At 43.6% G+C, this 12565-nt stretch overlaps 1 protein-coding gene across 1 annotated transcript in view; it reads left to right on the forward strand.

Annotated features, from left to right (window-relative positions):
- Nucleotides 1-12565, forward strand: part of CLNK (cytokine dependent hematopoietic cell linker) — a 128580-nt gene that overhangs the window by 67425 nt on the left and 48590 nt on the right. Inside the window, exon 10 of the mRNA XM_049885312.1 lies at nucleotides 8264-8291. Coding sequence (XP_049741269.1) covers nucleotides 8264-8291 — 28 coding nt within the window. The remainder of the gene's footprint in view (nucleotides 1-8263; nucleotides 8292-12565) is intronic.

Genomic DNA, 12565 nt, shown 5'->3' on the forward strand with positions numbered 1-12565 from the left:
CTGCCGCCATCAATGTCAAATCAGTTCCAACTCCTAGTGACCCTGTGTACAAAAGAACGAAACACCAGTCGTGCGCCATCCTCGCAGTCTTGCTATGTTTGAGCCCATTGTTTCAGCCACTGTGTCAATCCATCTTGTTAACGGTCTTTCTCTTTTTCGCTGACCCTTTACTTTAGCAAGCATAGTGTCCTTCTCCAGGGACTGATCCCTCCTGATAAGTCCAAAGCACATGAGACAAAGTCTCAACACCCTTTCTTTTAAGGAGCATTCTGGTTGTACTTCTTCCAAGACAAATTTGTACATTCTTCCAGCACTCCATATTATATTCAATATTCCTCACCAGCACCATAACTCAAAATTCTCCTTCAGTCTTCCTTATTTATTGTCCAGCTTTCACTTGCATATGAGTTGGTTGAAAATACCATGGCTTGGGTCGGGCACACCTTAGTCCTCAAGGTGACATCTTTGCTTGACAATGGTAGATGTTTCATAAATATGTATTTCCTTCTGCAAGGAGCCCTGCTGGTGCAGTGATTAAGCACTTGGCTGCTAACCAAAAGGTCAGTGGTTCAAACCCACCAGCTGCTCCATGGGAGAAAGATGTGGCAGTCTGCTTCCGTAAAGGTTACAGCCTTGGAAACCCTATGCAGTGGTTCTGTTCTGTAGGGTTGCTATGACTAGGAACCAACTTGACAGCAGCAGTTAACGGGTATCCCCATGTGTGTATGTGTGTGTGTGGGTATCTGTGTATCTATCCAGTTCTGAATTGTATCCCCCTGAAAATATGTGTTGAAATCCTAACTCCTGTACCTGTAAATGGAGCCCTGGTGGGGCAGTGGTTAAGAGCACAGCTGCTAACCAAAAGGTTGGCAGTTTAAATCTACCAGCCACTCCTTGGAAGCCCTATGGGGCAGCTCTACTCTGTCCTATTGGGTGGCTAAGAGTCAGAATCGACTCAATGGCAATGAATTTATGGGTACCTGTAAATATGATGCTGTTTTGAAATAGGGGTTTTCTATCCTTAAGTAATGAGGCCATAGCATTATAGGGTGGGCCCTAAACCTAATCACTTCCAAGTTATAAAAAAGAGCAGATTAGACACAGAGAGACACACAGGTGGGGAGACAGAAGCCAGGGAACTCCAAGGATGGCCATCAGACACCAGAAACTAGGAGAGACGTTCATTGAAGGAATCAGAGCAGCTGAGACCCTGATTTGGACTTTGAACCTCTAGAAAAAAGAAAAAAAAAAAAACCGTGTCCTTTCAAGCCACCCACTTGGGGTATTTTTGTTATGGCAGCTCTAGGTAGCTAAGACAAAACATAATCTATTTTCGGGTTTTTTAAGTTTTTATGTATTTCAAAAAAAAAAATAAAAGTACTGTCCCCTAGTATCTGCTTTAATGGGTGCAACCTGGAATCTGGTGGAACCTGGAATCAGTATTTTGAAAGCTCCTCAGATGAAGCTACTGGCAGCCAGGGCTGAGGACCCAGGAGAAACCAGGTGCTAGGAATACCCCTGCCATGGAAGCGTCTCAGGTCCTCAGGCCTTGTCTGGCCGGGCCTCTGGTTTCCATTGTGTTAAGATGCTGCTGATGGCTGCACAACAGGATTAAGCAATTGTTGTCGGCGAATTGAAAAATGTTAAATTGGTAAATGTTGTGTTATGCATATTTTTACAACAGTAAAAAAAAATTTAAGACAAAAAATAATACTAATAATAAAAATGCTCCCACTGCGGCAGGGGTCACACCGAGCTACTGTGCTGTCATCTTAGTGGTGGTGGTGGTGTTAATTGCCACCAGATCGGCTCCAACTCATGGCAACCCCACGTGCAACCGAACGAAATAGTGCCCCTTCCTGTGCCATCCCCATGATCACTGGTATGCTCAAGTCCCTTGTTGCAGCCACTGTGTATTTTGAGTGTTTTTTAACCCAGGGGGCTCATCTTCCAGCGTTATATCAGACAACATTCTGTAGTCATCCATAGGATTTTCATTGGATGATTTTCAAAAGTAGATTGCCAGGCCTTTCTTCCTAGTCTGTCTGAGTCTAGAAGCTCTGTTGAAATATGTCCCCCATAGGTAACCCTGCTGGTATTTAAAATTTCCCTGGCATAGTATCCAACATTGTAGCAACATGCAAGCCACCACAGTATGACACACTGACAGACAGGTGTTGGCATAGCATCCAACATTGTAGCAGCATGCAAGCCACCACAGTATGACAAACTGACAGGTGATGGCAGTCATCTCAGTGGTGTTGGTATTTTGAGAAGTTTGCATTTTGCATCTTTGAGGTTCTGTAGTTATAGTTTATGTTTGTTTAATCATTTTTCGATGTGAAGACTGCTGCTTCTCCTCTGTTGTTGTCCCAAACACTTCCAGAGGGTAGATACACTTTACCTCATTAAATCCTCCCAACAGCCCTATAAAACGAGGTTTGCTAAGGCCTGGAAGAGTAGAGTGCCCAGCCCAGTGGACGGCACATAGTAGGTGCTCATTAAATATTACCTCCTTACCCATTGCACAAGGAGCCCTGGTGGTGCAGTGGTTAAGCTATCGGCTGCGAACTGAAAGGTCAGCGGTTCAAACCCACCAGCCACTCCACAGGAGAAAGAAGTGGCAGTCTGCTTCTGTAAAGATTACAGCCTTGGAAACCCTATGGGGCAGCTCTACTCTGTCCTATAGGGTCACTATGAGTTGGAATCAACTCAACAGCAACAGGTTTTTTTTGTTTTGTTTTGTTTTTACCCATTGGACACATAAGGTTACTGAAGTTCACAGAAGTTAAGTAACTTGTCAAGTTTACAGGGCTGATCTGTGACTTGTCATCGTGTCAACTCTGACTCATGGTGACTCCATGTGTGTCAGAGTAGAACTGTGCTCCATAGGGTTTCAGTGGCTGATTCTTCAGAAGCAGACTGCCAGGCCTTTCTCCCGGGGCACCTCTGGGTGGATTCCAACCTCCAACCTTTCCGTTAGCAGCTGATTACATTGTTACTGTGATGCTGAGCTAGTTTCAGTGGAGCTTCCAGACAAAGGCAGACGAGGAAGAAAGACCTGGTGTTCTACTTCCAAAATCAGCTAATGAAAACACTATGAATCACAATAGAACATTGTTGGATCCTCAAACAATCGTGGGGGTGGCGCAGGACCAGGCAGCATTTCGATCCGTTGTGTGTTCGGTCTCCATGAGTCGGGCTGATTCAACAGCACCCAACGACGGCATGTGACTATCGAGTTGACAAGCGTATAAATCTCTGTGCAAGTTCCTGGAAATACCCCATGAATAAGAAGGAGCTTGGCTTTAGAAAGACAACTGTGCCTTCAGAAACATCTTTAAGTAGTTCCAAAACCAAACCCGTGACTGTCAAGTCAATTCTGACTCACAGCAACCCTATAGGATAGGGTGGAACTGCTCCATAGGGTTTTCAAGGAGCAGCTGATGGATTTGAACTGCTGACCTTTTGGTTAGCAGCCAAATGCTTAACCATTGCACCACCGGGTCTTACTTCCTCTAAAAACAGAAGGACCTTTGGAGGTCTGAGCTTCTACAGCCAATCCACACAGAAGCTCCTTTTCCCAGCAGCTGCTTCTTCGGGCACCAGGAGCTGAATTGCCCTCCCTCACCAGGAGCCTGTGATTTACATCCGTCAATCAACTCCATCAATTGCAAGCAGCCTGAGAGCTGCAGCCCTTTACAGTGGGTCCTGCTCACCCAGGATGGTGGTTGTGGTTCCAGCTATCATTTCAGGCAGCCCCCATTTGCCTCCTCCAGCTCTGCCATTCTCTATTTTAAAGCTAAGACTTAGCTTTGCAAAACGATTGCTGAATCAAAGCCCAGCCAGTTAAGGAAAACGTCATTTAGATCATTCGTTGACAACTCAGAACTAGAAGGGAACTTTGAAGTTTGGGGAATGCTGGGTGGACGTTCTCAACCACTATCATTTTGCAATATTGACATACGTACTTAATATTTTACTTAGCCCGTTTTTTGGCTTGAACAAATTTATTTAAGGGGAAACGTACCGAGATTCATTGCTTAGGCAACGCTGAGCTTCTGGCATAAAGACGGTATAATTTGGAAACGGATAGTGGTAATAGTTGAACACATGATGAGTGTAATTAATGTCACCAAATCATACCTATAAAAAATGTTAAATGGTGAATGTTTTCTTATATCTACATTTACAACAATAAGAAAAGAGAAACCTATCATTCCCATAAATAACTGCAATGCAAACAGTGCCAATAAAACTTCAGAATAAAGTTTTGAACCCAGAGAATTTTCTCTGTCTGTTAAAAGGCAGGTAAGTAAATCTTAGAGTGACATTTAGGATATAGTAACTACCACATAGTCCCTGGGTGGTGCAAACGCTTAACACGCTTGGCTGCTGACCAAAAGGGCGGAGGTTCGAGCCCAGCCAGAGGCTCCTCAGAATAAAGGCCTGGTGATCTACTTCTGAAGAGCCAGCCATTGAAAATCCTATGGAGCACACTACTGCTCCGACACACACGGGGTCTTCATGAGTCTGAATCCATGTGACAGCAACTGGTTCATCGCCACACTGAGACTTTCTCCTGGACATAATCAGAAAAAGAATTAAAAAGGGGATTTTTTTCTACTGCGTATTCATTGCAATTTTAATACTGTGGCTGTGTACCAAATACAACCGTCCTGAGTGATAATAAGAGCTGAGTTCTGACTACACGCTGGGCCCAGTTGGGAGCGTTTTGTGGGCATCAGCTCATTGAGTCTCCCAACAGGAAAGCAGAATTATTACGCCACTTTACAGAGGAGGACACCAAGTGCCCAGAGGACATTGTGCCATGGTATCTCCTTTCAGCTTCAGTAAATTCAGGGACCCAATGTGCACGGTTCAGCCAAAATACAATTTAAATAAAGCACCTGATATTTAGGGGACAGCAGTGGTTCAGTGGTAAAATTCTTACCTTCCCTGCGGGAGACCGGGGTTCTCCCGAGCTGTGCACCTCATGCATGGCCACCACCTGTCTGTCAGCAGGGCTTGCACGTCACTGTGATGCGGAAGGGGTTGCCCCAGAGCTGCCAGACTGAAACAGGCTAAGCATCTGTTATGCAAGGGAAGAGATGTGGGCGAAGTTATCCAAGTTACGTAGTTAAGTACTTTGTTTTATTGGCCATCTCCAGAAGGCAGAGAGTAGGCAAACCTCTGATTTCAAAGATGCACTCAACTTTTAGCTAAATAACAGACTGGCTCATAAAATAAAGAATATTACCAGCGAGTACTGCACACCTTAAAAAATATATCATCTATATGAGACCAAATGGTCAACAATTACTTAAAACAAAGACGAAAGGGAAGGGGGCAGGGAAGCCAGACCACTGGAAAAGAAACATCCAGAATGGAATGAATGAAAATGTTAGCACGTTATGAGAAATGGAACTGATATCACCAAACAATTTGTGTAGTAATTGTTAAATGGGAACTAATTTGCTGTGTAAACTTTCACCAAAAACACAGTAAAATATTGTTAAAAAAAAAAGATGCACTCAAAGAGGCAGTGTGGTGCCGTGGGGTGGACCCGTGAGTCAAGAGACCAGATTTCCCCACCTGCTTTTTCTCTTCCTTTTTGTGCCACGGTGCCAGTCCTTTGTCTTCATAAATCTCATTTAAACCAAAACACCAAGCCCGTTGCCTTGGAGTCGATTCTGACTCACAGCAACCCCATGTGTTTCAGAGTAGAACTGCTCCGTAGGGTATTCTTGACTGTAATCTTTATGGAAGCAGATCACCAGGCCTGTCTTTTGCAGCACTGCTGTGTGGATTTGAACTCCAACCTTTCAATTAGTAGTTGAGTGTAAACCTCTGGACACCACCCAGTCACCTTTACTTCTCATTTAAGGGATCCCCTAAAGCCCATCCCCTTCATTTTACAGGTGAGGGGAACAGCTAACTTGCAGGGTCTTGTCCAAATGGGTATTTCTAATGCCCAAGGAGGATGGTTGTACACAGAAAGAATGTCTTACAATTACTTGAGTTTCCACTTAGAATTCAATTTATTGAAGCTACAAATTCCAAAACCTAGCTTCACTTAAGCCTCTAATGTCAACCTATAAAGCATATTGTTCTATTTGTAGAGTGATTTTATATCAAAAGAAAGACAATCACTTTGCTTGTTCTTCAACTAGTGTTCTATAAACTCGAGTTAGACAGGTTAAGGAATCTTAGACAATAGACTTATTTACACACTCAGTTAATTCTCTTTAGACATTTTAAATGTATAAATGTAAGCCTTAAAATTAAATATTATAAATTTTATAAAGCTAACTATTTCGATTTTCAAGCACTTTTAAGGCTGACAGGGCAAATTTCAACCCTAACATGCAAAACTTTCTTTAACAATTAACTTTTGTCTATCTAACCAGTTGCTGTCATTGAGTTGATTCCGACTCATAGCACAGAGTATAGAGTATAACTGTCCCATAGGGTTTCCAAGGAGCAGCTGGTGGATTTGAACTACTGACCTTTTGGTTAGCAGCCAAGGTCTTAACCACTATGCCACCAGGTCTCCTTTGTATATATCTAGTAAAATAAATTTATAAATATAGAAAAATTCAAGTTCCTTTAACAGTTCAAACTCTTTCCAAACTGAGTCAAAAAGATCTTGACTCTGTAACTTAAAATCACAAGTCTAAAATCAATTACACATTTTAAATTGAAGCCATATGGCCTGTCAGTATCCCTAATATAATCTTACTAAAAATACCAAGATTAACCTCAGTTTAACCCCAAAATAATTACTACTATGGGAGTTGGTTCCACTTCATTACCTCTCTTCATGTCTCTTTATCTTCTCACTTTTGCAATTTAAAGGGAGAATGTGGTATGTGCAGCTTATTATCTCGGAAGAGACAAGAGAAGAGGTTGGAAAACATGGAAGCTCAGCCTTGTTGTTAGGTGCCGTGGAGCCGGCTAGGGCTCATGGCAACCCTATGCATAACAGAATGAAGTGTTGTCAAGTCCCGCGCCATCTTCATGACCGTTGACATGTCTGATTCCTTTGTTTAGGCTTTTGTGTCAATCCATCTCATGGTGGGTTTCCCTCATTTTCACTGATCCTCTATTTTACCTAACGTAATGTTTAATGTCCTCTTCTAGCGATTGCTCTCTCCTGATGATGTGTCCAAAGTAAGCAAGCCAAAGTCTCGTCATCCTCTCTTCCTCCAAGGCTGATTTGGTCATTCTTCCGGCAGCTCATGGTATATTCAATACTCACTAACACCTCAGTCCTGTTGCCTGTTGCTCAGAGACCTGAGACCAGTCTACAGTGCCTCATTATCGTGTGTTTCTGGGATACTTTTACCTCATACAGGCTAACCGTTATGACTGTAGACCAACAGGCCTCAACTGAAATTGTCTTTGCAGCCTTAATCTCCCAGGCCCTTCTTAAAGCTCCAACCTTTTCACTGACAGACATGGGTAGGTGGAATTTACACCCTCACCCCTGCTCCTTCTATGGTCTTCTCCTCTGACTTCGGCTTCATTCTGGCAACAGTGTCCACTGAACACGCCGTTTTCATTGTCATCTCTCATATTTCTCAAGACAGCCCTCCAAGATAGATACTCTTGTAGATGAGAAAAATGAGGTTTAAAGAGGCTGCTTGGCCAAGGAAACCAAAAGGCTTGGAGTTTATTCAAGACCAGTCCATGTCTGTAAATCCATTTGGAATTACATCCCTGCCACTCAGCTACAGGCTCGCTATGGGTCGGAATCGACTCGACGGCAACGCGTATTTTACTCAGCTTTGTTCTCCTTGCATAATCAGCTTCCTTTCTCTTAAGCGTGCCTTTCTAGGGTTCCACTGCACTGGACAGCTTCATACTTAGAAGTCTTTACACTTCTTTAGAGCAAAAATTCACTTGCTTTAAAATCAAGGGAATAACAGCAAGTCGGAGTGTCCCAATGGAATCTGATGTGGAAAACCATATGTCAGCAGGAAGGGTGACAGTATTTAAATTCTCCCAAAACGAGAAGCAAGTGTATTCATGGTCTTTATGTCACCACCTTTACTACTGGCTCATTTTTTTTTTTTTCTTAGAGAATTATGACAAAAACAACCAGGCTTTAGTTTTATAGAATAGCAATAAATATCGCACTGGACTGTGGGCTGCTAATTTGGCAATGTAAATGTAACCAAAGGTTTGCAAGGGCTCAGAATGACTTTATCTTGGTCATTATGAACTGTATTTTATATAACACTACTTCTTTCTCTTTCAGAAACATGAGCTTAAAGAACTTAAGAGAGGTAAGTAGCAATTTTGGCCTGCTAAACATGGAAGCAAACATTTATTAAATGTTTGCTATGGGCAAAATAGGAAACCCTGGTGGTGTAGTGGTTAAGTGCTACAGCTGCTAACCAAAGGGTCACCTATTCTAACCCTCCAGGCACTCCTTGGAAACTCTATGGGACAGTTCTACTCTGTCCTATAGGGTCGCTATGAGTTGGAATCGACTCAACGGCACTGGACTTGGCCTCGACGGGCAAAATAAGGAGCCCTCTCGGCACAATGGTTAAGCGCTCAGCTGCTAACTGAAAGGTCGGTGGTTCAAACCCACCAGCTGCTCTGCAGGAGAAAGATGTGGCAGTCTGCATCCTTAAAAATTACAGCCTGGGAAACCCTGTGAGGCAGCTCTGCTCTGCCCTACTGGGTCACTATGAGTAAGAACTCAACGGCGAGGGGTTTGGTTTGGTTTGGTTTTTTATGGGCAAGATACTATTTGCTTCAGATACTTTATCACACTTAATTTTCATAATAACTGTGAGAATTACAGCTGGCAGACAATAGGGCCAGACCCAGAAAGTCCCAAGTTCAGGAATCCCACCCCGGCCCCTATGTCTCTCTGCCTTAGAAAATACAGAGATACCTCTGAGCTACAATAGCAAAAAGGAAGATATATCATTATCCCTCACAGCGACCCCATGTGTTACAGAGTAAACTGCCCCATAGGGTTTCCAAGGCCGTAATCTTTCTGGAAGCAGACTGCCACATCTTCACCCTGCGGTGCGGCTGGTGAGTTTGAACTGCTGACCTTTAGGTTAGCAGCGAGAGCTTAGCCACTATGGCACAAGGCTTAAGGAGTCTGTTTCCATAGAGACTGCAGCCTTGGAAGCCCCATGGGGCAGTTCTACTCTGTCCTGTAGGGTAACGATGAGTCAGAAGATTTGACAGCAATGGGGTTTTGGTTAATCTTAACAAAAGTAGATCTCCAGGTCTTTTCTTCCACAGGACCCCTGCGGGGATTGGAACTGCCCACCTTTAGGTTAGTAAACAAAACTTTTTGCACCACCTAGGGACCATGAGTTGGAAGCAACTGGGCAGCAACTAACAACAACCCAGCAATTATTATCCCAACTTCAAAGGCAAGAAAGCTAAAGCAAAACGAGCTAAGATCCAGAATTTAAGCCAAGGCTCCTTTTTGCCACCCATGTTCAGTCCTTACTAGCCCAATGAACAACGTGTCCATTTCCAGATGGAAGACATGAAGTCTCCATTGATGGCTTCAAGGCTCCACCATTACACTAGACATAAAGCACTGGGAATTGTGTTGTAACTTGGTATTTGTTCTTCACAGTAAAGATACAACTGCAGAGTAAAATGTTTATGAGATTCAGTCACACAGAGCTGGATTCAAATTTTGCACCAACTACTGGTCTTGTGAGTTTTGGCAAGTGCTCCCCCCACCCACTCCCCAGATTTCTGTTTCTTCAGTCACAAAATAGGGATGGGTACACGTCTTCCAAGAGTTGCTACGATACAATCAAACTAAGCACACAAAAGGTCATGTGAGTAGTTGTTAGTTGCTGTCGAGTCGATTCTGGCTCACGACAAACGCATATGTTACAGAGACTGCCGCACAGCGTTTCCTTGGCTGTAATCTTCATGGAAGCAGAACGCCAGGCGCTTCTTCTGTGGTGCCACTGGGTGGCTTTATATAGCCAACCTCTAGATTAGTAGTCAACCACAAACCATTCGTGCCAACCAGGCACAAGTAACAGGGGCTCAATGGATGGCACAAAAATCAAGTAAGATGGAAACATTATCTTAGAACCTTCTAAGGACATCTACCTCCATAAGTCTCCTGAGATGATCTCCTAGGAAAGGTGGTGTGTCCACCCATGACGGATGCAAAGTTCCTGTATGATGACACAAGTGGCCTCGCCTCCCTCCCACTGAACTTCTGTGGGATTTGGTTCTGTATTTGACCTGTGTCCTCACATCTAGATAGATCACTTAGGTTGATTACTGTTCTTTTTCTTCTCCCTTCCTTTCTTTTTTTTTTTTTTTTTTTGGCTTTATGAGTATGCTAAAATCAAAAATAACATTTCTAACTTGTGACTTACACAGTAAGACAGTTATTACCTGTAATCCCTAAGATAATCCTGTCAAGAAGGCTAGCATGCTTAACTCCTAACTAAAAGGGCTCAGCCTTTCCCTCTTGTGGGTGTTGTCCAACATCGTGAGTACCACTAGGAAGGAGAAAGCTTGGAGTGTGGTACTTCACTGCTGGAGAAACTACATATCTAAGGTCCTTGAAGGAGTGTGTGCATGGAGCATACAACTAAGTGCTCAACTACTAGCCAAAAGACTGGTGGTTCAAACCCACCCACAGGTGCACTGGAAGACAGTCCTGGCAATCTTCTTCTAAGAAGTCACAGCTTTAAACACCCTACAGAGCAGTTCTACCCAGAAACACATAGGGTCTCCATGAGTCAGAATTGACTTGCAGGCAACTGACAAGGTTCATGAACCCAGGAATTCCACCTCTTTCTCACTATGGGCCAGACTTACGTGTCTCGAGTAGCAGAAGGTTGCCATTCAAGGTGACCTCCAGTCCATAACTCACTGGTCAGTCTGAGAGGACAATAGGATCTCCAGTCACTAACAAACAAGAAGGAAATGGTGAGACTAACCATAAGCAGCATTTTATGTATTCTTTGCAACTGTGGTTGGCATTCTCCTGAAAGTTGATATCATTCTAAGCAACAACAAGGTCTCCTGGGAAAACGTATTCCTGCTCCTTATCTTTTGCTGAGACATTTCCCTATTGTCTCTCTGGGCTGAGACTCAAAGCTGTTTCCCCATCACAACAGCCCATCTGGTAGGGCAAATGTCACATTTGCGGGTGTGGGTGTGTGTGTATGTGTTTAGTGCTTGAATTTTATCTTGTGGACTAGAATCCATCCAGCAGAAACAATGCATTCCCCACCGCACCACAAATTCACATTGTTGTTGTTTGGTGCCATTGAGTTGGTTCCGACTCATAGCAGCCCTATTTACGTAGAACAAAACACTGCCCAGTCCTTCACCATCGTCACAATCATTGTTATGCTTGAGCCCATTGTTGCAGCCACTGCGTCAATCCATCTCACTGAGGGTCTTCCTCTTTTCCGCTGACCTATCGCACTTAATAGCTTTCAAAGAAAGGAGAGACTCATTGTCTAGTTTCGTCCTCACAACAACCCTAAGAGTAAAGGAGCCTCAAAGGGGTCGCAAGACTTCTCACAGCTCACAGACAATAGGGCCAGGCCCTGGAAGTCCAAAGGTTAGGGCTCCCCATTCCCCACCCCTGCATCTCTCTGCCTTAGAAAATAGAGACACATCTGAGCTAAAATAGCAAGAAAGAAAATAGAATGAAGGAAGGAAATAGCTAAGAAGGCAGGGGGGGAGGGAGGAAGGAAGGAACAAACGAGAGTTCACTAGTTAACTTGAATATGTTTACTTTCTAACAAATACATAAAGTTAAAGTAGAGAAACTAGAGAGATTTCACTCCACTTTCCTAATGGCATTTGGTGTTAAATTCAGAGCCCCCAAGCAAAAAAAAAAAAAATTGGCTGAGTCTCAAGTAAATAAACCAACTGCTCTCCAAGACGGAGGGCTTCTCAGCAGTGTTTACAGCATGGCTTCCCCTCTCTCTGACAAGCCAGAGAACCACGGCTGCCGCTGAGAGAGCACTTTGAGCTGCCAGGTTCAAAGTCCTGGGGCACACTCCTTGGGGAGACTTGACAGCCACTCATTAGAATGGATTCATTACCCTTGTCACTTAACTTAGAGATTTGCCTTGGTTTACTGTCTGTAACGAAAACTATATGCTCTTTCCAGAACCCTACAAGACCCCAAGGACTTTGAAACAAAAGGGCTTGTCTGTCGGCCAGCTCCACAGAAGACATACAATGTCCCTCTAAGCAATTTGTTGCTAAAGGTTTCTTGTCTATGAAGCCAATGTGAGTCAGGAGGCCTGGGCTCTAGGGTCCGCTCTGCAGCAAGATAACAAGGACCCTGGGTAAATGGTACCACCTCTTTGGACCGCATCCGTTAACCAATGGTTTTGAACATTTTATGGGTCACCGTCCCCTTTGAAAATTTGATGAAAGGTATAAAACCTTCCTCAGTGCAGGAAAAAATTTGAACATTTTTATAAGGAAAAAAATGAGTTTTTACTTTTATTATGCTCATGGACCCTACGGTGCCATCCATGGCCATCCTTCAAACCCGAGGTTAAGAAGCTCTTGTCTGAAT

Source organism: Elephas maximus, chromosome 5, assembly GCF_024166365.1.
Source record: "Elephas maximus indicus isolate mEleMax1 chromosome 5, mEleMax1 primary haplotype, whole genome shotgun sequence".
Classification (NCBI taxonomy): domain Eukaryota; kingdom Metazoa; phylum Chordata; class Mammalia; order Proboscidea; family Elephantidae; genus Elephas; species Elephas maximus.